The sequence below is a fragment of the Sciurus vulgaris genome (assembly GCF_902686455.1).
Source record: "Sciurus vulgaris genome assembly, chromosome: 3".
NCBI lineage: Eukaryota > Metazoa > Chordata > Mammalia > Rodentia > Sciuridae > Sciurus > Sciurus vulgaris.
Genome location: NC_136463.1, coordinates 113,816,569 through 113,843,436, shown reverse-complemented (window position 1 = coordinate 113,843,436; position 26,868 = coordinate 113,816,569). Strand labels below are relative to the sequence as shown.

At 41.7% G+C, this 26,868-nt stretch overlaps 1 protein-coding gene across 1 annotated transcript in view; it reads right to left on the bottom strand.

Moving 5' to 3' along the window:
* TANC1 (tetratricopeptide repeat, ankyrin repeat and coiled-coil containing 1) overlaps window positions 1-26,868 on the bottom strand; it is a 226,962-nt gene that overhangs the window by 62,163 nt on the left and 137,931 nt on the right. The window contains 4 exon segments of the mRNA XM_079131851.1: window positions 491-754; window positions 13,009-13,195; window positions 14,304-14,434; window positions 26,111-26,215. Coding sequence (XP_078987977.1) covers window positions 491-754; window positions 13,009-13,195; window positions 14,304-14,434; window positions 26,111-26,215 — 687 coding nt within the window.

Here is a 26,868-nt window from a genome sequence, read left to right as displayed (position 1 = left end):
TTTCTCTCCTCTCTGACTTCCAGCTGCTCCAGCTCACTGTGGCTCCCACAGAGGGTGTCCTAAGCTGTGAGCTCCATTACGACTGAATTTTACAGACACATTCAACCTCCCATCTATACAACAGGCTTGGCTTTTATAAAAGTTGGATTAGAAATACTTTGAGCTGATATTAACAACTACACTCTAAACAACTCCTGTTTACCAAGATATCACAGCATCAAGAGCGAACCCAAGCTTAAAGTAACAAACACCAAGGGAGAGTAGGTGTACTTTCTTCTATTACAGAGTCAGACAGTCCAAGTTAAAGATGTAAAGAATTCCAGAGTGAAAGGGCCAATAGAAGACCTTATCATGTTTACGGATATGTTAACTGAGGCCTAGAGAAGGTCGGTGCCCGACCCTTCATCTGGGTTAGGCTTTCTTGTGAGGACAGTGAGCACAGGGCTTCTCAGACTCGGCAGAACACTTCCAGGGAGAGGCGTGGCCTTACCTGCAACTGAGTTGGGCCGTGGCATTATTAGCGAGCTGGAGCTCTGAGAATAAGGGACCGGACCATCTCCAGCTGAGGATTCCGCTTTGGGCAGCACGCTCTCCGCTGACCCAGTGGTCTCCTCTTCTGCCACTGGGGAGCAGTTATCTGCCCTGCGATCATGAAGCACTCCCTTCTGAACCCCTAACCTTAGGCTTCCATCCTTATTCCATTCCAAACTGGAGCCACTCCGGTCATCATTTTCGGATGAACTTGTAATTGTGGCTGAAATGAGAGATCAAAATACTTTGAAGGAGGCCAGGCACGAATGGGGCTGTTGAGAGTTAAAGCACACACACTGCCCTCCCCAGGATCAATGGAAAGTTTTCCGGTCCACACAGATTTTTATCAAAGTATGTTTCATACAATGTATTTTTGTAAATTAAAAGAATGCTGTTTATCAGGGGAAATAAACTGCTAAATCACTCGACAGGAAAGGGAAAAAAAAAAAATCTCTGAGAGGAAGATAATGAAAAAGCTGTCTAAAAGTGTCTGAGACTTTAAAGTAAATCTATGTAATTTGGAGATAATGTATCCCCTCTTTAACCAAGATGAATTGCTTGTATCTCATTAAATTCCTTTGAATCTTCAAACATCCTATATTCACATGAGCATTTGCTGGGAAGGAGGGGAAAGACAACAGCAGTGAGTGCAGAAAAAGCACAAGGGAAAATCTATGGAAACAAAGATTAAGAAGTCAAGCAGACAATTCCATCCTTGAAATGAACATTTATAACATCTGTTCAACATGATCCAGAGAGGCTGACTTGACTTAACTCCTTCGGTGGCACAGAATGGAAAAATCTGTGATCAGTGCAGAAAGGCTGGCACAGGAATGTGTGCCATGAATGCAGAATCCCAACTGAGCCTCTAAGAAAAACCACACGGGGCGGGTGCGGGGTAGTGGGTAGGGAAAACCTTTTGTAAACATCTTGGCCAAAGAGCAGAGGGGTGTGATAAAAGAGAGAAGTGATACTCACCCTACAGCTTCTACAAACAGTCACTCCTAATTTACAGACACCGAGCTGCACCGGATCCCCTTGAACCACAGGTCACCTGGGCCACTCCCCCTGCCCCACTGCTGACCTAACGCTGGCTTGTGTCCCGGAGGACAGTGGCCATGTCTCCTCATTCTCTATCTGGATCCTCACAGATCTGGCCTCTGACTCTGAGCCTGGAGAATGGGAGTGTGAGGGCCAAAGTGCACTCAGAACCCAGCAGCCTGGAGGGGGTGGCGTCTTCCACACACCATGAAGAGACTGGTGCAGTGGCTCAGTCAGTTATGCAGGATCAAAGGGACTAAAGGGGTCTGGTTTTATTTTTACAATGCTCTTCAAGGTTCAGAAGTAAAGACAACACGACTTCCTCACTGTGACTACAGGACATCCTGTTGCAATTCTGAGACGGTCCTTGCTGCTGTAGCCTGGACTTATTCCCCTCTGTTTGTCTGCCCACGTGAAAACCCCAACTACATGCGGAAGCCTTCCCAGAGTGCCTATGGCAAGTGGACCCTCTCCTTTTCTGGACAGCATAGTGCCTGGCATACAGCAAGCACTCAACATAGGTTTGCTTACTGAATGAGCAAATGAACATACTTTCACGCCACTTATGGTCAGACACACTACACCTCACTAACCTCACTGTTGCTGATTCAGGATTGAATGTCTCTAAGCAAAGATAAACTGATTTGAGACAGGGACTATCTTATAGCAAAGGTGCCTGTCATTGTTATTCACGCATCTCCAAATGTTGCAGCAGTAAGGAACCACACCTCCATCTCTTTGGAATCAACTGTGACCTATATTGTGTTTTAAATGGACCATTTAAATGAACTTAAGTATAGCAAATATTACTCTTTCCATCATAAAAATGCAAGTGGAGATGATGGTGGTGGTAACAGCAGCAGCTGACATTTACTGAAGGTTTACTATATGCCAGAGACTGTGCTAATGCTTTACAGGAATGGTTTGATTTATTAATGAGTTTATTGTTTATTTATGGTAATTCATTATTAATGGTAACTGTTAATAAGTTGAAAGTATAAAAATACAGGCGGCCCTTATTAATACAGATTGTTGTTAAGTCCAGTGTTTGGAACTCTCCATGCTTTTCTGAGACATGCCATAATAAGTTATGTTTCCAGGCTACCCCAATATCTAAATGAGAGAGGAAAGTTCCAGACTGGTGGTGACTTGCTTGGTTTTATGGTCACGGCTGTCATAATTGGAGGTTCCTAAACTTTAAGTTGAAAAACAGAATGTCTAAGTGATGTTTTTCCTCATTTGCTTTCCCTAAGTGACATGTACTTTTAGAATCAAAGCCCCAAGACTCTGAATCCTAATTAGGACCTCAAGAAGTGGCAACGGGAATTTGGACCACTCCACTTACTGTTACGACTAATAATAAAGACAGCAGGGTTGCAGCTGCGGCTGCAGCTGTAGGGCCCCAGGAAGCTGCTAGGGACAGCTGGGGAAGCCTGGCCAGGGTTCCTGAGGTACAGGACAGGCTAACTGTCTAATTCTCACCCTGAAGCAAGGGCCCTACATGGTGCCCAGGATCTGATGGATACGAATACGTGGGGCCTGGCACTGAGAGAAAGTGGGTAGGGGAGGAAGGCCCTAGGCTGCAGGAACAGTGGCTGGGAAGAGAATTCCCACATGGGGTAGCCATTTCAAAAGGAGGCTATAACAAGGTCAGTAGCAGGAGACTACGGAGAAGGAGGCTGCCCTGCACTGACTGTAGGAAGTCACATTAGAGAGGTGGTCTAGTGTTCACACTCACCAGGGCCAGGCTGCTGAGAGGAAGTGAGGTTCTGAAGCCCATGAGGATGCCAGAAGGCATAAGTTCTCCCCACCAGGTTCTGAATATCAATCTAGCCCACAGGGCTTAAAGCCCAGATAGCAGACTTTCAACTTAGCTCAGCTACAAATAGATAAAGACCTACGTGTTTAGTTTCTGTGCAAAACGTAAGAAGCACACTAACAGGGCAGCTCCAGAGGTTCCAAGACAGAAAAGCTGATTTTCACAGTAAACAAAGGGCTATACAAAAATACCCATTTTTTCAGTTAGACTAACAGAAATTCAAACTCCTAATTGATTTAAATAGTCACTTTCAAGAATGTGTACACACACACACACACACACACACACACACACACACACACTCACTCACTCACTCCACCAGGGCATATCTTAACAATGAAGACTTTTAAAAAAGCCTCTAAAAAAGAAGTGCTATCTGACATCTTTCACAGACTGGATAATCTTTGAAGTTTCCTAATGACTCCAAAATTCTAACATTTTATTCCTTCAACTGGCAGAGATGCCAACTTTTTGTCGATTAAGGCTCACCATCATTCCCCAAACTGTTCTCAACCACTCTTCCAACATGTAGGCTTCCAGAACAGGAGGCACTTGCCTCATGCCTTTCCATCGGCTAGGCTGCACCTCACTGTGTGGAGCTAAGCCTAGCTTCTTACTGCTCCTTGATTATCTGCGCTATTTCTCACTGCGTGCAGCTGGAAAATTCCTCTAGCCCCAGGGACCATGTCTTATCTTCTTCTATAGTAACAGTACATTTACCTAAACTGCTCGTGCACAGGGCTGAAAGATTTCCAAAGCACTTTAAGTCATTGGGGCCTGCATGTGATCACCACCATCAGTGAGAAGAGGTGGCAAGGTTAAGAACCATCCACCCCACTTTACAGATAGGGAGAGAGAGATTCAGGAGAAATTGACTGCATGTGGTTGGAGGCACAGCCAGCACCCATACCTCCCACTGCACATTTGAAGTCCTCTTTGCTTTTATAAGCACACAACAAATAAAAGGAGTTCTGTAAGTATCTGTGACTAAAAAAACAGCCTGCAGCTCATGAAGTCGGCCTTATTAAGAACAGTCACACTCAGTCATAACGCGTTGTTAGGTAAGGCTCTGCAATAAAACTTTTTCCTTCTTCTCAGCTTTTCTTCACCTTGTCTTTACTTTTTGAAGGTTCTTTCTATGCTAACTGTAAACTGAAAATCAAATAAAGAAATAAAGGCAGTGTAGGCTCAAGGACAAGGAAGCAGTTTGGTGGAATCTAAATCAAATTATAGGTTTAAAAGAAGAAAATAATCTGGGCACAGGGTGCATACCTGTAATCCCAGTGGCTCAGGAGGCTGAGGTGGGAGGATTGTGAGTTCAAGGCCGGCCTCAGCAACTTAGCAAGACCCTAAGCAACTCAGCAAGACTCTGTCTCAAAATAAAATATTAAAAAGGGATGGGGATGTTGCTCAGTGGTTAAACATCCCTGGTTCAATCTGTGGGAGAAAGAAAGGGAGGGAGGGAGGGAAGAAGAAAGGAAAAGAACCCACGAAAGAAAAGAAAATAAACTGATTACAGTGTGTATCCAGAACTGTTTAGGAACTAAGGGCCATTGAGATCAAATGTATGCTAATCACAGAATTCTTTTGGAGCTATGGGAAAATCAAGAGGTGCAAAGTGCAGGAGATTTGGGTTCAAATCTGAGCTTTTCCCTTTCTGAGGACCCACAAGGTGGTGTCACTCTCTGGGTCCAACAGGCAGGAGTATATATTTTTGTCTTTACAGACATCACCTTATGTGAGTATGTTTCTCTCTTTCCATTGGCTATCAGGAAACTCAAGAATAAAACTAATAAAACTTTCTGCCCACTTAAAGGAAAACTGAATAAAATCATATGAACCTGAGCCCTAACTTCATCTTTTCTTTAGCTCCTATTTCCTTTCCCTAATTCATACTTTCACTGCAAAAGAAAAATCTTGGGTTTACCACATGTGTATATGTGAGCATTTCTAATCCACTGGGAAGGAATTAAGTATAAATAAGGGTCCTTAGGAAATAACAACAGTGGCTAACGTACATAGTATAAAAGTGCTTACTGTGTGTCAGGCTAGGTTCCAAGCCCCTGTCATATCTCAACTTGATAACTCCATGACAGGCCATGGACAGGAGAGCCCCAAGACACTTGAGATCTTGCTGTGCCCCAGAATGGTGCTCTATACTATTCTGATCATGCCACACTATTTATAGAAAATTTGGGGCATGTGCTCCCAGGTACATTAATAAATTATGCACGTGTACTACGCTACAGCAATATAAAACATACACAAAAATAAACATTTTTAAAGGATGAGGGGAAAATGTAATTTTCCTTAAAAATTAATTTTCTTTAAGCACTCCACAGACTGTCTTGCATTCTCCATATTCAAAATGAGGGCCTTCTCTGGGCATGAAGAAAATCGAATACAGGAACCTGCTAAATGCCTTAAATGGCTCTTATATCATGAGTACAAGAGCATTTTTCTCCCCATAAAGCTGAAGAAAAACAAAGTAGCACTTAAACATTTTTTAACCTCCACAATTAGTTTAATGGTTGACAGGAAGAATTTAAAACACTGGACTAATGCATTAAAGATCAAATAAGAAAGGAACATAATGGCTGCTTATAAAAGTGGAAAAAGAGAAGAAATGAATAAAAAAGGAAAAGTCAACTATTGTAGAGACTACCTCCTTTGACCTGACTGGTTAAGATCACTGACAACTTTAGAAAGTAACATTTCACTGTAGTAAGGGAAAACTCAGACAAGTCAAAGCAGCCCTGTGACAAGTCTCCAGTCCCTCAACATAACAGAAGGTCTTGCTTCTCTCCTTTGCACCCGACCCTCACACCCAACTGTTGTCTAGGCTGCCAGGTCACACTGGATTTCCTGAGTGACAAAGGAAAATAACACATGGGTGAAACCAGCCTGCCTTAACCTTTCTGGTCGGAATGCAAGGCTGTTTTTCTTCCCATCTCTAGCCCAGGCCTGCCCCCATTTACAATCACACTGTACAGAGTTTCTGGCTCACCTGCAGTCACAACTCTTAATCTCCCTCAGCCTGACAAGAAGAGGGCCTAGGGAAGACAAGCAAGCTACCTGGCCTGGAATGCAGAGGGAATATCCCAGGTGGGGCACCCTGGAAACCTTCAGCTCCTGTCTGGCTTCTCCTTCTGCAACTGCCCCAAGACGACAGCTTGGCACTTCCAGCCAGTCCTGTCCCTTCCGAAGTTATACTGGGAGCCCTGTGTGTTGGATTGTGACAGCCAGATCTCTGCACCAAATCTCCAGCTCAGTGCTCGCCCATATTACGCAAGGTGTGCTCTGCCAGGACATGTAGCAAGGCCAGGGATCCAGCCGTGGTTCTCAGCTATATTCATTAGGCCCTTCGAAACACCTATAGGAAAGGTTGGGGGCAGGGCAGCGTGGGAGGGGGAGGACTAGACCTGCCTCTCTCAAGAACAAACATTGCTTCAACTTGGTCTGACACAGTAGAGAACAGTCTCCAGAAGTAGTTTAAGGATTTAAACAACATGCTGTCTTCCCATAAGAGCATGCTGTATGGGTAAAGCTTTGCATAGTTGTATATCAAATGCACCCACACTGGAGCTCCTGACACAGTCTAATGACTCCCCAGAGTTCCAGACTCTTTTGAAAAATTATTTAGTGGTTAGTTATTATTATGCATCTATAGCATGTTATCTTCCATCAAAGGTGTCAATCAATGCCATGTTTTAAACTCTTCTCAGCAACTAACAGGTCACAAGATCCTTTTGTAGTCCCATGGGTGAACAAGTTTTGAAAACAGATACTGTGCCTTATCTTTACTGACCCAGTACTGAACAAACTTGCTCCTCCTGGAACACACTAGGTGCCCATAAATGTTTGCTGCACCAACCAAACAGCCTGAAGAATCCAACCAGAGTGAGAATAAAAGTACAGTATGTGCTTTGCTGATTGAAATTATCATCAAGCATGTCTTTCCCACATTGAGTACATTACCAAATTATAGATGTAAAGAAAAATTTTCCTCCTTCACCCAAGAGATTAAAAAAAGACTTCTATAATTAAGGATGATTTTTTAAAATTACAGGCAATGTTGTAAAATGAATATTAACCCAGATTTGAAACACTCTAAATAGTTATTACCAAATCAATTTCAAAGTATTTCGATTTTGTAGTGAGTAGGGCAATACAGGTGGCAACAGAGCGGCATTAGCATAAAATCAAAAAGGCAGGATTTCTAACGTTAAAAATGAAAAGAAAGTGCAATTAATTCATCTGTGTGTTTCTGCATCTGATCGTCTCCATGGGGACAAAAAGTTCAGGAAATAGGTGGTCTAAAGCTACCTCTGGAATTGTTTTCATTTTACAAGCCTGGGAGGAGGCAGGAGACAGCTGAAGAAGATAAAAATCAGCTTGCAATTTTTTTTTTTTTTAAATGTCCTAAGCAACTGGGCAGAAAAACAAATATTATTACACTCCAGCAAGCACCAGCAGGGTACTAACCAAGTGTCCAATATTTTACTGCAAGCTACCTTTGTAGGAGAAACATTTCCACAAAGGCATTCCCCTAAGTTTACACCTGCCTTCCTGTTTCAAACTGAACAAAAGGAAACAGACAAGCACCAGAGGAATGGGTGGGGAAGGAAGGAAGGCAGGCTGCAGGACGTACAGAAATTCGAGCACTGTGCCATCCTGAAAGCTGCTCACAGGGTGGAATGTAGAGGCTCAAGCGTTCCAGCTCAGGTGCTGGGAGCCAGGCCGGTGTACCAGGCGCCTGCGCTTTGGGGAGACACGTGAGTGGAGGAGACGTGGCGGGGCACTCAGAGTCTCCCTGCCTTCACAAAGCTGCTGCATAGCACATCTTCAGAGGAAGCAGAGGCAGGACACTGCAGAAATACTTCAGCAATGGTAAATCTCAACAGGTCAAAATAGACAGAGGAGGGGAACAGAAGGGAGGGCTGACTTTTAACACGCCCCACCCTCAGTCAGAATTTTTCTAATTGCTACCTCTAAGTCCTTCTCAGCACATCTATTATTAATGGACAGGATTTTTTTTTTTTAAATCTTGACGGGAAAGCTGAGTTTTGTTATTTTCTCCTCATCCAGGCTCTATCCTCTTGCTTCCTACATTGAGATACAGTCCATTTTCTTGAAATAAATACATACACATATAAAATATTTATCATCGTGTGGATATAAAAAGTAAACGTTTAACTCAAAAAGTGCTTTAAAACCCACCATTTTCAGCAATGCTGTTTTTTAAAAATCTAAGTGGTTTTCATACACATTCCAAAGAATACACATACTTTATTTTTTCTAAGCTGGGATTAATACAGCTTACAATTTCCATTTGTAACAGTTATATTCAAAGGAGTGTCATTAAGAAAGATAAGTTTTCTCACGCACAGAGGAAACACCTTTAAAAGCATACTTCTTTTAAAGTTTTTTTTTTTTAATTTCAAAGCAAGTAATTGAAAGCTATTTTATGGTGATCGGGTACAGCTGCATTTCACATTTGGAAGACTTTTCCTATTGCAAATTTGAAAATCAGATACTAACTTCTAGGTAATACTAATGTTAAGGAACTTTAAACAAAATAAAAAATGTTCATAAGGAATTCAGTTAATCCCATCCAGCTTAGACAGTATTTCTACATGACAGAATTATTATACTTCTAAAAACATTTATGTTGGAAGAACTTGAACCTCTTGAAACAGGATAAAGTGGGACTCCCCTCTGGATAACATAATAAAGTTGAAAAGGGAGCAGGGAAGATAATTAAGCCCTGGCCTCCACAAAGACTGGAAGAGGCCCAGTAAGTTCTTCTAACAGTCATCAGCCAGCACTTCTCCTGCTGAGCAGTTGAAGCAACATAGACAGGGTACCTGTGGCAGCTCTGAGGAAGCTGTGCAGGCCTATGGGAACACAGGCTTCCCTACTTTGCATCTGCTGAGCAAAAATATTGGGTTAAATATAATCGGCATGAAATTTTATTCCTAGGTACTAGATACTAGTAATAGTATTTTAAATGGCAATCTTTTCCTATTATTTCACTTTGGAAGTCTTATATTCCTGATATTTAGAAAATAATTGATTTGCTATCTTGACCTTTTATCTGGCAATGTGAATAAATTTACTTTATTCTAAAAAAAAAAAAAAAAAAAAATATATATATATATATATATATATATATATATATATAATCAGCATGCCAGAAATGGGCTTGACCAGTAAGAGGAGGCCAAAGAATGCTTAAGGATGGCTTAAAACTGAAATTTTCCCTAAATGCCCTGAATAAAGTGTGCTAATACTGTGCACACAACTCTGCTTTGAGCCCCGTGCTACCCCATGTGTGTAATGCTGAGGCAGCCACATGCGTTTTGTAACCAGCCCACCCCAAAGTCCTTGCCATTCCAACCCCTGTTCTATTGGCTGGCAGGCCTTAAACTACCTAAAATGGAAAATTAAATGGAAAGCCACTTCCTCTCTTTTCTAGGCCATATGGAATATGGCACATTGGTCCTCACCAGCCTATTTTACAAGCCACTGCCAGGTCTCCCAAAGTGGGCAGCCAAGGTATCTCACCTTCATCCCTGCCTGTGAAGGATCACAATGCTCTGCAATATTTTACTATAACATTGAGATGCCCACAATCCCAGGCTATACCTCATAAAGTTGGCATATTTTTCAGATGGAAAAAGGCACACCCTGACCCCAGCAATCACAGAACCACAAATGTGTCATAGATGCCTACTCTGCTGGGAGGCAATGGAACCTGTATACCCTCAACTAACTACAGAGGAAGATCTTTCCCTTTCTGGCCTCACTACTCCTGCCTCTTCAAAGATCTGTGGCTGGAGTCCGCCTGGAGAGGAAGATTTTTGTTTTTTTCCTTCTCCCTACCAATGTGTGCCTTGGCAACAGGTTCTAATTCTGCAGATCACGGAGGAAAGGGAACAGAGGCATGTTGTTACCAGCACAGTGCTTCTCTCTCCTCCACCTACAGACCTTGCCCCGGCAGGAGAGCAGCTAATGAGCGGCAAGCATGATCTCCCATAGCTGAGGTCTTCCATGACACAGGAACTTGCTGACCTCTTCCTTACTCCTCCCACTTTCATCTCAATTTCCACCACTTTTCATATTCAGTTATTAAAGGAACAAGTTGGCTTGAACCAAGGAGAGGAGGGTAGTTTTGATGACATGCAAAGAAGAACTTAAAACACAGATATTAAAAAGGTTGACAAAGCCAACTTGGAATCCTGCACAGTTCTTTATAAACCAACTGAAACTTGATAGCAGCAGCAATTCTTTCCTTAATTTCTCAATCCCAAAACTGGGCTAGGAACCCTGGAGACTCTTGGGAAAATGAGATTCCTGTCCATATGGAGAGAAATTAAATTATGAAATAAGAATAAATACATGGAAGGAAAGTATGGAGGTGCTACAGGAAGCAGGTAATAGGGAGACGAATCACTCTAGGATTGGGTAAACTATGTAAGATTGAGTAGTAGTTAAGAAAGTCCTGTAGCTCAATTTCAATGGCAATACAGAAGGCCAAAACAGCATCTTTTCTTTCCTGTTTAAAATACTTTTAAAATTTCAGCATTGTCTCTCAATAAGAAAGATGGCTGGGGAAGGAATGGGAGGTTCTCTGAAAGTGTTTCTGTCAGAACAAAAAACTGACTTGGTTATAATCAGGTGCATATAATGCCATTGGTCAGAACACACAATAAAAAGAAAAGTCTATCAGAAAAAAAAGTAGCACTAGTCAAACCCCTGAAAAAAGATAAATTCTTTAAAGGAGATGAAATTTCACAAGAGCTAAAAAAGTCACCAAGTTACCACAGAATTCGTACCAAAGATCCATCCACTGTGGACAGCTCAGGAAGTGATAGGGCATGAGAACCGAAATGAGGCTGGAAAAACTTTGTTGAACTAGAATGTACAACAGCTAGGGAAGAGGGGTAAGACGAGAATGTAGAATTAGAATAGCTCACTGGAAGGCCTTGAATCTAAGTGAAAAGAATTCAAATTTCCTATGAGAGACTCACCTTCCATTCATATGAGATGTCCACAAGAAGCTTATCTACAGACAGAAAGTAGCATGCCAACTGACTAGGACTGGGGATCTGGGGAGGAATGAAGTGACTTCTATCACAGTAGAACGTTTCTTTTGGGAAAGATGAAAAGGTTCTAAGATCAATTGTGGTGAATGTTAAACAATTGTGAATACACTAAAAAAAAAGCATTCAATGGGTGAACATTATGATAGGTGAATTGTATTTCAAAGAAGCATTCAAAGCAAAATGAGACAAAAACTCACTAAAAAAATCTGATCCCAGTGAAAACTGAGGGAAGAGCCTGTTTTTCTGAAGCTGAGGGGCCCCTCAAAAAGCCACGGTGAGGTCCACACTAGAAAGCTCACACCCCATTTCCAGGACTCTTACAGGCCTTCTGGGGCAATCTCCAAAGTTCAACCTGGATGAACCTGTGACTTGGTCTTCCTAATCTTACTTGAAAGAGGAGATACTGGTGTAGCTCAATGGTAGAGCACTTGCCTATAATGTACAAGGCCCTGGGTTTAGTCCCCAGCTCAATCCATCAATCAACATTAAACTTGAAAGCAACTGCAGGTGCTTGAAGAAAATAAGGAGCTCAAATGTCATTCCAAATGATTATATCTTAATGTAGAAGAGGAGTTTAATCCATAATAAAACACAAATACACCTCAAAGACATGTGCCTAATTCAGTAGAAGGTGTTAATTGCTGAGAACTTCACTGTGAAACTGAAATACAGTCTTAGAGTACAGAGGGGCCTGGACAGTTCCTCCAGGGCTCCACCTGTCTGCTGTCTGAAGAGCACCATGTTGGACACCTGAGACCACTGATGCCTGTGCTCACCTGCAGAAACATGTGGGAGCCTGTCTGGGATAGGATTTAAAAATAAGGGCTCTTAAATTTTCTGTCTGCTTTTAATACACACCTGGATCTAGAAACTACTCAGTTAAGCAAAATTCTTAATTTTCTTGAGAAGGAAAGAAGAGTGCAAAGAAGTCAACTGAATGCTGCTCAAGTCACCTAGTCCAGTTGAGAAGAACCACACCTATGGTATCGATGTGGGTGTGTGGGGGCATAGGGAATGCTTCCTTATAAAATCAGGGCCTCAAAACAGTGGTCAGATCCCATCATAAGAAACTCTGGAGAACAATGTCTGACCTGTTTTCTGCAAGATGAGTGACCTTGGGCTGGGAAGAATTCTTAATATGCAGGGAATTTACTGCTTTGCTACATGCACCACAGGGACCTGATGCTCAACAAATGGAGCTGACTGGTGAGGAAGGAGGATTTTTGCAATTTCACAGGCCAGATCTGATTGGGAAGCTTTTTTTGTTGTTGTTTGTTTCTTTCTTTAAACTACATAAGCCCAGTGTTATAAAATAAATATCGATGAATGTAAAAGCTAATCCTTTATTCTCTCAGCTGTGCATGGACCCAGTGCAATCTGCAAAGAACATAGTAGACCCTGGCAGACTGACCTTCACAGACCAAGCTAAAACCCACTTGAGAAGTGCCTGGTGAGCGCTCTGGTTGACGTGCACCACGCCATTACATTACCGAGCAGTGTGCTTCTTACCGATAATTCCACTGTCCTTGCTTTCCAGGGTGGAACTAGGGCTGCTAATGGTCTCACAGGGACTTTTGTTGGCTGCCGTCTTGCTGACACAGCTATTCAAGGTTGAGCAGGGGCTATCGGTGCTAGGAGATGCCGTGCTGCTTGTTAGTGTGGAGCAAGGACTGATGCCTTGGCTCAGAGCTGTGCACTGCAAGATGAACGGAAGGAGCAGTTAGTGTGGCTGACACAGGACACTTCAACACATGCTTTTGTTTTTGATGCTAAAACAATAAAACTAAAAAACAGGAAAATGGAAGAGTTTTTAAATTCTAAGAGGAGACATGAATAGACATAAATATATATGTGTGTGTACATATATGTGTGTATATATGCATACATACATACATATATGGTCTTCCAAATGTTAAAAGAGAAGTATCTTTGTTCTGTTACCCTCCTTTGTGATTTTCCTTTCTATTAAAAGGGTAATCTTCATAATAATTTAGTGAATCAGAAATGGCAAACAGGCAGACTTCCTCTCATTTAAAATCTGCAGAAAACAAATGGGTTATTTGACCTCTGTACGGAAAACCTGGGGACTGTTTTTGTAACGTTTTATGAGCACAGCAGCCTGATTCAATTCCTGAAGATTTATGGGCTCTGAGATCAGGGAAGGAGCCTGTTGGCCAGTGTGTCTCAATCAACCCAGGACACCTCCCTCACAGAGACCCTCACAGTGGCGGTGGTTGTGGGGGCGGGGGGGGGGGGGGGCAGCCCTCGCTGCTGCTCACAGGCACACATCTTGGAAGTGGTCGAGTGCTGCTGGCTGCTGCTCCCTTAGACAGGCGTGCCTTCCCGGTAGATGGACCATTTGATCTCACCTCATTTTGTCTCTGCCTCATCTCTTATAAATCTTTTCTTCACCCCACTGACCCTCCAAAATCCCAACAGCTAAAAAGGCACAGGAAAGCAAATACCAAAGCAGCCAGATGAGAAGAATGGTGCTATAAAGATAAAAGTAGTATCATTACGAAGGAATTCTTTTAGCTACTTTAATTCATGTAGCTGCTATTTTCCAGGGAGTGACTAGAAGGTTAATGTGGACATTTTCTTAAGTTCTGCTCCCTTCTGCTTTTCCCTAACCCCCTCTCTACAAACACCCAGAAACAAACTGTTGCCATAAATTTCAATACACAACAACCCAGAACTCATTTGACCAAACAATGACTTCCCCACTCATGGGGAGAGGAAGATTGGTTATCACTTCATTCATCCTTTGAGCAGGTATGAAATGCAGTGTATTCCTTGGGCATTACCATGGTTTCATTTTTGTCTTCAATGGTTATGTGTGTGGCACTCGGGATCCCTTCTCCCAGTAAAAATCCCAGCCTTGTCAACAGTTCTTGAGCTGCCGGGGAACAGCTCGGTTCATTATCGGCCTTTGCTTCTGGAACAAAGAAAGAAAACAATAAAGATCCCCTCTGGGGAATTTCAGCTTCACATCTGGATGAGTTCGCACTGCAGCTGCTTGTCTGGCACTTTTGTATATTTTTATAAAATGCACCAAGTTTGACAATGTGGCTTGTCCTGCAGCAATACATTCTAATTAAGAGGCCATGACAGGTTAAGAAAACAGTAACAGAGAAATTCCAAGTTTAAAGGGTGAAATATTTGACCTGAACCAGAAAAGCCCAGTGTTGTTATCTGACAGCAAACCATATGGAAAAAAGGGGGGGGGGTACTTCAGACACCCCTTTGGGTAAGAAAAGTCTTCCCCTTCATATTAACGTTAAAGGGCACAGTGTGCCCAATGCCAAAGGGGGCTGAAATAATGTAAAACCCAAGTGACATGTTGGCAGAAACCCAGGCTGTTTAGATAAAACTAAAATCTAAGTTCTCATTAAACTAGGCAGGGGCAGGAAGACCTTGGTGGAAAACCTGCATGTTCCACGGCAGTGATAGTCAAAATCAGAACTCCAACTCAAGCACCAATCACTGAGAAATCCTCATTGAAACAAAGATTTTAAAACTCAGTGAAACATTTCCCCAGGAGACAGGTTTCAGCAATGCACTGTTGTCCAGAGATGTAAAAAAATCAGCCTGTATTCTCAGAATGCTCCACAGGTAACACTGGGAGTAGGGCCTTTCTTGGGTTCTCCCTGAAGTTGGGTCATTTGGCTTTTTGCATTTAAGAGAATTTTATTATTGGATTTTAATTTAAATGTTGAGCTGGAAGTTAATCTTACATCCAGAAGCCTAAGGACACTTAATTATGGTTGAAAAAACATCAACATCATTCTGTTGCCTCTCTCACATTTTTAAGTTCACATCTATGGGGATGAAATCATGTACAAAGCAAACCGAGATTACACAGGTCAACACAAGAATAAACAATGCACAACATACAATACAGTCACTCAGTGTTTTACTGTTTTTTAATTACCCAGACACCAAGATCCATACATACATGGACCTATTTTCTCTAGACATAGAAATCTGCAGATAATGGTTGAGGTCTTAGAAAAAACAAAATAAGGAAGAACACAGTGATGTTCCTTTTGAGCTATGATGCCAACAGTAAAGTTTGGTGTTAACTCTGCTTTTGTAAGGAACTGTAAAAATTAAAATAAACAGAGCTTTTGAGAAGACCATCTGTACTATTCTCATTTGCATATCAGTTTTGCTAAGTCATGCACCCAGGATGGTGGCTGCGGGCTGCAGGCTGTAGCCTGGCACTATCTTCAGGAAAGGAAAGGCACCCCACAACTTGCTGATTCTCAATGTTTGGGGTAGGAAGAAGAGCTGTTTGCAGCTCAGATATTTTTTATTCACTCTAGAAAACTGCCGCCCTGAGGTAACCAGGGACTGATTGTTCTGAGTTGGGGAGAGCCCTGATGTTTCCAGATGATTTGCATTCAATTCCTACCAGGGGATCAGTAGCCCCATGACAACTCCTGGGAAGAGAGCCACCCCAGGGCGGGTGGACCACACCCCTATGGTGCTCTACAGAAGATCCCTTCCCACCGGAGACTTCAAACCACAGTTAGATTCTCAAGGTAGATGGGCATTTGGGAACAAAGGGTGTGAACCAAACAAAATCAACACAACCCAGGCACACCCAAGGGCTGAACCATTCATCATAGAATGGGACTCCTCCCCCTACCGCCCCAGTGCCCCAAGGCTCAGGCAGAGTGGCTATTTTATCTTGGGTGGCAGCTGAACTAGAGTGTGGGCACAAGACCCAGATGTAAAGGGGAAGAAGCGGGTAAGGGGGTAGATCTCAGTGATTTCTCTACTCCGCCACCTCCTTTCCTTTTGAAACAACCTCCATCCTGCCATAAAATTGTGACCATGTCCCAGAAAGTCTAGCTTCTGGTTCGACCTGAAACACTCTGGGGAAAGAGCCAGAAACAACTCCCAGTTGGCAGCTGCTGTGGAGGCAGAGTGTGGCTGTACACAGGCAGTTGCCACAGAACCTACCCCTGCAACAAACACAGTCACGGTCTCACTGGAGATATGCTTGAAAGCCCCAGATCTTGTGTAGGTCCTACATGAAGCAGAGGGACACCATCGTCCCCATCAGAGTCAAAGCTACCATCCTGGGTTTTCAACTAAGAAAAAAAAAAAAAAGAAAAAGAAAAAAAAAAAAAAAATGGGAAAAAAAAGCAGAAAAAAGAAAAAAAAGATCTAAAAACAACTAGTTACCCCAAAGTCATCCCCCTTCAGATGAGCTAGGGAGCAGTGGGGAGCCAGGTTTAGTGGCTGAGTTTAAGAGACACCCAAATTCATGTTGACTGTTCTCTTGATTGCTGAACCTAGACTCTGCACTACCGAAGTTCTAAAACCCTACTGGGGTTCAGGATGAGTGGAGACATTGTTTATTTCATTTTGTATCTATTAATTCACAGCAATTTTGTTTCTTCCAAAGGCTTCCTGTGTTTCCATATTTCATTCACTCTTCTATAATGTTATCCCTAGTGATCATCTCCTTAAAAGTCAGAATTCCTTAATTCACCTCAAGTTGTCCATGTCCTGCCTTCCTAATGACAGTCTTCTCTACTAAACTGTTCTTTCTGGGAGAAGGACCCCTGTGTGAAGAATGACAGTGCCATTCTGGGAGAGAGGAGTTGCCTGGGAACTCGATGGGGCATACTCCACTGTGAAATGAAAATGCATTTTTGCTTTCATAATTGTTCCCAAAATACTGTGCTTTGAATAGTCAGATGATCTACTTTAAGATCATTATTACTCCAACATAGTCTCCAAATAAAATTGTAATGGGCCACTAAATGGAGAGTCCATTTTCATTCATGTAGTCAATATTAAGTCACTCATCAATACTTTCCCCATTATCAGTGGGATAACGTCAGAAAGAAGGAGGACCTCATTTCACTTTAAACTTCACAGATTTAAATATCCAAAGAATTTGTGTTGGTGGTATTTGGAATTGAGAGAGTAACTGGCTTTACACTTCCTGGGAATCTATTAAGCGCAAAATGGGCAGTGATATTCCTCCCAGTTTTTTTTTTTCTTTTTTGGTACCACGGATTGAACCCAGGGGTGCTCAACCACTTAGCCACATCCCCAGCCCTTTTTATTTTTTATTTTGCAGCAGGTTTTCACTAACTTACCCAGGCTGGCTTTGAACTTATAATTCTCCTGCCTCAGCCTCCCGAGTTGCTGGGATTATAAGCATGCACCACCATGCCTGGCCCCAATAATGTCTTCATGGACTTCTCGATGTCATACCCTTGTGGAAGGCTAACTCATGTGAAAAGCTGCCTCTTTTTAGCTTTTCAGACCCCGTTGGACCATGTGTGGTGCACAAACACCACGGAGCAGTCCACCAACTGACCAGCTCCCCAATTACTATCAAAGTAACTTCAAAACCTCAAAACCTTAGTGCCCTTCCCAGTCCTCCTCTCCCCCTTTTCTACACTGCAGAAGATGCTAACATGATTCGGGGCCCTTCAGGTGTTGAACTTCAATTTCCTCATCAGTGAAGTGCTGTACCCACTTCCTAGATGGTGAGCCTCAAAATCAATAATGTCAGAAATACCTTATAAACCACAAAATGCTATAAAGCTGGTCATTATGTGCATCAGTTTTAACACTAAGAGCCCACACTTCCTATTATTGCGATTTCTGGTTTCACAAGTTCATATGAAAAAAAAAAAAAAAAGTTCATACATATTACAGATGTGATTAAATTCTCTTACTTAAAAATAGAGTTGTTGTTTATAATTTTTCTGGCCCAACTAGCTTTTTCTGAACTCAGTATTCCAAGACAATAAATTCCCACCTTTTGCTGATTGCCAAGCTGTCTCAATTTGGCTCACACGCTGCTTCATTTCCCATTTAATGATCCCCTCTTCTTAAAGCCAGACTGTTAGAACTGTGTGGGTCCCTGGAGGGCCAGTGGTCATTCCATAAAGAGGACCTCTTCACCCTTATCCTCCTCAAACTCCACAGAGCACTGGGCATCCTGGATAACATCTGGCTACTCACTAGCTACGTGACCTTGAACAACTGACTTAATGCCAAGCTTCCAAAATAGTATGTGTTGAAATTGTCACCAAAGTTTATCATTTCTTCTTTCAAAGTATCTCACTTAGCTATAAGTCCCCATCCTCTCAAGCATAGGTAACTTGCAGAGTTTGGATCAATTTTCTCATCTCTATTTTGATTGTCTTCCTCTCTCTAAGCCACTAGATTATCAAACATTTTGGCACCAGGATTCACTCCCCAAAATTATAGAGGACTTCAATGAGCTTTAGTTTATGACGGTTGTATCTACTGATATTTATCATAGTAGAAATTAAGAATATGAATTATTAAAATGTAAATTTATTTTAAAATAAAACTTATTATACGTTAATAACATTTTAATGAAAAGAACTACACTTTCAATTTAAAAAGTTAAAAAGAATGACGTTATTTCATTTTTTTCCCAAATATCTTTACTATCTGATTTAACAGAAAACTGCTGGCTTCTCAGATCTGTCTCTGCAGTCATTCTGTTGGGATATGTTTTTATTTTGGTGCTGGGAACTGAACGCAGGGCCTCTTTAGTAGCATGCTATCAGTGAACGATGCCCCGGCCTGTTTTGTATTTTAAATTAATCTTGTTGGGAGAGATGGCACATACTTGTAATCTCAGGGAGGGAGGCTAAGGCAGGAGGATTCCAAGTTCAAGGACAACCTGGACAACTACAAGATCCTGCCTGGAAATTAAAAATAAAAAGGGCTGGGAATGTAGCTCAGTGGAAAACCACCCCTGGGTTCAATCTCTACTACCGCAAAAAATAAAAAATAAATAAATGGATCTTCTACCCACGTAAGATTTTATAATATCATTCTTTGGGTTAGTTGGAAAATGTGGGTTTTGAAAATCTTAAAAATGTTCACTCATTTCATTACACAATATCAAAATTACATATTCATTAATATTACCACAGATCTTAACTGAAACATCTTGGGAAACCATCAAGTTTAACATGTCAGATGCAAATTTCTCCAAAAACCTAATTTTTATTTAAAAGGTCAAGTTTTCGCATTGACAACTAATCTTGTGAAGTGTTTTTATTTTTTATTTTTTTTTAATTGAAGTGACAGGCTCTTTCATTCCTTTTGAAGAAAATGTGTGACAAGCACTCAACTCTGAATAACCATAGTTTGCCAGTGATTACATCAAATAAAAAATGATGTTCCATTTAAAATGTGGCTAGTTCAGCTTGCAATTCAAACAATCACAGAATGCGCTGCCTTGAGACACCTATCACACTTCAGCATGCGGTGGAAATGCTTTGTGCAGACTTGCCACTTCACCGCACAGAATATTAAAAAGATAGGTATTCAAGGGTCAAGATTTAATAACATTCATTATTTTTAGTGCTTTGTCAAGGACATTCTTCAGTGAATTATCATGTCTGATACAAGTACATGGCAGTGAAGAGTACCATGACTAGGTAGTTGGTGCCCCTGCCTTGAAGAGCAGGTGTTGCAAGTTTTACTATTCATTTTGATTATTATAAAGAGTTTTGATCTCACAAATCCCTGACAGGATCTTGGGGACACCTTAAAATTCCACAGTCCACATTTGGAGAAGCTCTGTTTTAAGTATAAATCATGTTAAAGCAAATCCCTTTTCTTAAAAATACATATAAGCCGGGTGTGGTGGTGCACAACTGTAATCTCGGCAGCTCCGGAGGCTGAGGCAGGAGGATCACGAGTTCAAAGTCAGCCTCAGTGAAAGTGAAGTGTTAAGCTACTCAGTGAGACCCTGTCACCAAATAAAAATACAAAATAGACTGGGGATGTGACTCAGTGGTTGAGTGCCCCTGAGTTCAATCCCCAGTACCATAAATATATGCATACAAACTACAGCCACACGCAGCCCTCACCCTGCTATCTAATCCTGCGTGCTTCCCCTATCTATCTGCTCAACTTCTTGGTATTAAACTAAGGGTCTATCCTGACCAATTATGCTTCCTCATCACTTACCTATATAACCTCAACTCATGCACCTTTCCAGTGCTCCTGAAACAGCCCTACTAAGCACATAAAATTTTTCTTCTCCATTTTTAAAAATAGTACACCCTCTCTTGTAATTTTCCTGTAGATTTTTGACCTTGCAAACTCTGCCCTTCAAGGGAGAAAGCAGCAATTGTTATAAGAGATGGAGAGAAAACCCATGGTCACCAGGTCTTGCGGGTGTCTTCTACTCCTCTTCAGGTGCTTCTTCCACTTCTTATTTATAGTTTGTAAATAAAAGATCAATGTTTCTTAGTCCTCTTCTCTGAAAATATACTAGATTTTCTTCCCTAGTCCAATTTACCTCACCATCTTACCTCTGAGCAAATGGCTGCCCAGTTTATATGTTGAGTGAGCTCCTTCTTGAGACCCAGTTTGATTCCACTTGCTGGATGGACACTGTTGCCTAGATGCACCTGAAGTCAACGTGTCTGAAACAGCTCAAACCAAATCCTGGAATCCCCTCCTCCAGTGTCCTTCTAGTGCAGTCACAGATTGGGGGCTGTCATCTTTGTCACGATGGCTCCCAGATCCTTGCAACCTCAACAGTCTCCCTATTCATCCTCTTATTTCCTGACCCCTATTCATTTGAGGTTTTATTCTCTCATTTAATTACCGAGCTCATTTTCTTATCATTCTCCCTGATCTTAGACTCTTCCTACCACTTTCATCCTACTTTGTTGTCAGAATTTATGGACAAAATGTTTGTGGGTGTTCCCTCTCCCCAGATTTCTATAATAAAAGGTACGGCCTTTGGGAGGCTATGCCCTCATGAATGGGATTAGTGCCATTGATAAAAGGAGGGGCTTATGGTCCCTTCCATCCTGTGAGGTTAGGAAAAAGATGGCTATCTCTGAACCAGGAAGTTGGCCCTCATCAGACATGAAATCTACAGACGCCTCAATTTTTACTTCTTGGGCTTCTGAACTATGAGAAATCAATTTCTGTTGTCTATAAACCACCTTGCTTAAGATATTTTTGTTGTAGCAGCCTGAATGGACTGACAACTTAAGGCATGGCACCAATTAAGTCTTTCCCATGCTCAAAATCTCTACCTGCTGAACTCTCAATTTATCACACAGCTTGAATTAGTACCCATTAATTTCTCCTTTGAATTAGACACTCTGTATACAGGTCTTTACTCCCCGACCATACACTAAGGTTTAGTGAAAAAAGGACCACCGCTTGATGACTCCCCCCCACCCCCCGCAGTACTGGGGACTGAATGCAGGGGTACTCTACCACTAAGCTACATCCCTAGCCCTTGTTTATTTTATTTGAGTCTCATTATGTTGCTGAGGCTGGTCTTGATCTTGCAATCTTCTTGCCTCTGTAGTTACTGGGATCATAGGCCTGTGCCACCACACTCAGTTTAATAACTCATCTTAACGAACATCTAGCATAGTGCCTTTCACAGCTTAAGAATTTGATTAATATTGCCAGATATGATGTTGTGCTCCTGTAATACAGAGACATGGGAGGCTGAAGCAAGACTATCCCAAGTTCAAAGCCAGCTTTGCAACCTAGCAAGACCTCAAAATAAAAAATAAAAGCACTGGGAATGGACAAACTTAAGTCCTTATTTGAAATATTTAGTTTTTCTAGATGTTTAGAAGTGTATAGAATATGTTAAAAGTAGAGGTAGTAAATAAAACATTTGTAGATTAAAGGGGGAAAAAAGGCTGGGAATATAACTCAGTGATAAAGACCCTGGATTCAATCCCCAGTACCAAAACATTTTTAAAAAATATTTACTAAAGGGACTATAGAACAAATGACTTCTCTACCTCTACCCCCTCTCCCACTGGACACATACCAGGCATGCCCACTTCTAAACTCTCATCTAACTAAATCTCATTCAGTCATTAGTTAAATGGTGCATCACCATTTTAAGAAGCTGAAAATTAAATATAAAGCAGAATTAAGGTTACCTCTTGGGAAAGGAAAGAGAAAATTATCAGACGAAATACACAGTTATGTTTTATTTCTTAACTTGGTGATGGGCTGATAAATGCCATACCTCTTTAGTTCTTTATGTCTCTGAATGTCTGAAATAGTAATAAAAAATTAAGTCATCAATGGAATATTTAAACATTATCTAAGAGACCCCTCTTCTGTATTTAGTTATTCTGTTGTTTCATATGGGTTGCTTTCATTTGCTAATCAGACTGCCAGAAGGAAAAAAAAAAAAGTTTCATCATATTCTGAGATTGATCTTCACTGAGCAATGACTCATGAGACTAAAAATTTTCTCACCCCTCCCCATCAAAGCTGGCTCAAGTACCTAATGATATATTAAAGCAAACCTAAATGAATTATGGTTGTCTCTAATTCAAAGAAATAAAGCTGTGAGTCCTAATTTAGGCTTTTTCTTTGCCATTAAGGCTGAGGTATTGTTCTGGGGGTAAATGGAATTTCTCCTCCCCCCAAAAATGTTACTTTAATTGACAGGAAGCTTATTTATAAAGAACCTATCTTATATGACATATAGTTTATTAAGACCATTAAACAGGCACAAAAAAAAAAAAAAAAAAGATTTGTATTGTGTTTGAGACTTCATTAAGTCAATCCTTTTTTTTTTTTCCAGAGTAGAAAATGCTGTGTTTCAAAAATATTTAAAAATACTGAAGCTAGGTGCAGTGGCACACTCCTGTAATCCCAGGGATTCAGAAAGCTGGGGTATGAAGAGTATAAGTTAGAGGCCAGCCCTCAGCAATTTAACAAGACCTTGTCTTAAAATAAAAAATAAAAATGACTTGGGATGTAGCTTAGTGGTAAAGTACCCCTGGCTTCAATCCCTAGTACCAAAAGAATAAAAATACTAAGTATGGTAGAATGTTTTTTCCTAAAGATGTTTCAAGGTGAAGCAAACTTCAATTAACGGGTTCTTTACTTACCAAAATAACAACAAAAACCAGGTCACCTGTTGAACCTACTTTTCAGATAGCTAAAATAACACACAAATCACACATCAACAGAATCACGTATAAATTAATCAACAAATCCTAAGTGCTCAGTGATTTTGTTTTACTTTGATTTAAATTTTGAACAACCAAGAATCAAGAATTGATATAGCTACATGGCCACCAAAGCAAAAGTGAGGCAGCACAGTCTGAAAAGAGTATTTCAAATATTTAGGAGTAACTTGCTATTTCACAAATCTACATGAAAGTAGACATTTCACAAGGAGCTGTTTCAATAGTCTGGTGAACACTGACATGCTATTATTAACAGCATCCAGAAGTATCAGAGAGACTTAAATAAGAATACCCAAAGGAAGTATGGGAAGCAGAAGTCCAAATTTTAAAGTGAAACTTGATTGACAAGGCTGGTCTCAAACCCTAGAGTTTGCCCATCATGTGTCTGTACATGCCTGGGTTAATAAACTCAATTAGTTTTAGCTCTAAAACCTCTCCTTTAGGTTCAATGACCTGTGCATAAAATTTACACTTTAACAGGGCAGTCTTCACTCCACCGAGATGTAAAAGATTCCATGAGGGTTACAGAGCACATCACCCTTTGCTAACTGTCAAGTTCAATTCTGTTGGGCAACCACCTCCTCACCAACAGAGTAGCTGCTGTGGCTCATACCAGTACCAGGGCTATCTTCACATAGGACCACGTGCCCACAAACATGAACCACACCCCTAGCCCACACTGAAAGAAGTGAAAATGTACCACATTTCTTAATCGAAGTCCAATTGGAAACCTCAGGTCCTGAATGTGCAGCCCCGTATGGCGTGATTTTGGCCCCCACAGTCCTGAAGAGGCTGAATAAAAGAGCTCAGGTCTCAGGAGTGAGCACACATGCATATTTTGGCCACTCTAGCCAGGCCAATGGCTGCACTTGAATTTAGCTCGACCCACAGCCAAGCCCCAAAACACCTCCTCTTGCCAAGAAAGGTGGCCAATTCTACCTTGGGCAAGGGGAGGAAAGTTGACAAAGGTAACTATTTATAACCTCCTTTCCTAGTCCCATAAAAATTCTAACTCTCTCTTCCACTCTCGAATCAGGAGTGTCCTACACAGAAATTCCAACAACCCTCTCAGTCATGAAAAAGGAGGTCACACCATGGTGTCTTGCTCTGTCACAACACCAGCACCATGATCTGTGAGGACTTCGACAACTGGACAGGCGATAGGATGAGGGGCAGGGGTGGCAGGCTTAATCTGAAATGTACAGACTGCTCAGGAAGTTCAATGACAGATATTCACAGCAGGAGTAGATTTTTGTTTTCCTTTTCACACACATCAGAAATGACGGAACAGGCAGCCTGCACACACAAATGCACACCCAAGAGAGACTTCCCATATTAGTCACTGGGGTCCTAACTGGACACCAACCACCGTGAATTCTCCATCTTCTCACACACACCCAGTGCCGCACCCTGCTCTGCCCAAATCAGTGGCAAAAGCCTCTTCCACCACACAACTGGGGCCTGGCCAGAAGGGATCAGGGTGGACTTCATGCCAGGATGCCTACAACAGCACACTGGTCCAGTGTGCCCATGCCCATTACCTCCTCCACCCATCCCAAACTTCCTGATTCCAGCTTCTGCCAACGCCCCCTTTCAGCTCATTTTTAGCTCTATTTCACCACCACTCCGCTCCACTCTCCTCCCACATCCTACTTCCCTGCCACACATCACAAGAAACACAAAACTACACATGGAAGTTGCAATATAGAGGGGTTGTCCCCTCCAACAATGAGGCTGAAGAGGGGGGGCCAGGTATTCCCAAAGTGGAAACATGGATGCATTTTCTTTCCTAAGTTTTCTTTGAGCATTACTACATAAATCTATGTTCACACTGGGGGCAAAACTAGCTTCTATAAATAGGACAAGAATCTTAACCTCTTGTTTCTGCAGGAAAATGATGTAAGTTTAAAACACCAAATTAAAGGCTATAGAGTTGTGAGGTGCAAACTCCCCAGAAAAGTACAAATAGGTAAATCTTGAATCAACTTAAAAATGGATAATTATTAATGAACTTACAGCATGCCTGTAAGTTCAATAATGCCTGTTATGCTTATTTTTGGATTTAGACAAAGAAGAAACCAATCCTCCCCCCCAAAAATGTCTTCATGAAATTGTTTCAAGCAATTTGGATTTTTTTTTTTTTTGTCTCTATATTCACTTTGTCTAAAGAAAATTTGCAGAAATTAAAAAAAAAAATACAGGCTTTTGTAAGTTACCAAATAGTCTTAAGAAAGCTATGAAAAGCATTGTGTAAAGTTTCAGCTTTTTAGCTAGAGCCTTGTGCTAAATATTCTGAAATGGTAAAGTATTAACAACAAGACATCTCACCGTCTTCTGGCTGACTTTTCATGTTCCCGAAGTTCAGAGGAAACAAGACCCAACCCTTAGCACATGTAAAACCACTCAACTATTCTTACCCCACATATATAATTCCAAGAATTTACAACAGCCAAATAGATCTCTATAAACTACCCAAGGAAAAAAATGCTTCCAAATACATTCAGTTCAGGGCAGTGTTCCGGCAGGGGCACTCTGGTTCTCCTCAGAGACGGAAAGCCATTCCAGACAGTCTTCAGGGGAGGAGGGAGAAGTCACTGAAAACATGTCCTTACCATTCTCACTTGGCTCTGTGGGCTTGGACACTTCTCGGAACGGGATTATAACTGTATCTCCAGGCACCCTGGGGCTTTCCACATACTTGGGCTTCCTGACGGGACCTGCAGTGGGAAGATCTGAGTGTGGCTAATATTTTCCAGATGCAAACAAAGCTTCAGAACATACAGTGTGTGTCCCTTACAGGACCCAAATACGCTAAGGAAGAGCCAGCCCCCTCCCCTCCAGTGAACACACACACAGTTCAGAGCAGATGCGGGATCATCCAGTCTGGGTCTGCTTAACAGGGTAAGTTCAGCTTGGCGAACCTAAAACTCTGACCGAAACGAAAACCTGGTCCTCTGCTATGAATTCTCCACAGCTGTCTTCACTGTGTGTCAAAGGAGGTGATTTTGACATGTCCAAACCTGGATGGCCTGTGGTGAAGGTTTTATGGGTTTCCTTTACATATATATATTTATATATATGAAGAAACACAGCACACATATATATCATTTTCCTTTAACTGGGAAGAAGATGATTTCATTGCTTGGTATCTCCAAAGCTGGAAGGCAAGGATACAAACAGTCAGCTGTAATGTCAACAGGCTCTGTGTAGCCATTGCATGAAGGTGCCTTATCAGGCTGGTGACTCACGGTTGACTGTGAGGGGGCCCAGAGGACGAAGGCTTTCTGCCAGCTGAAAGAACTACCTCTGAATGGTCAGACAGCCAGTCCAGGTGACAGCTCAAGGACACGAGAGAGACTGAGAGCTCATC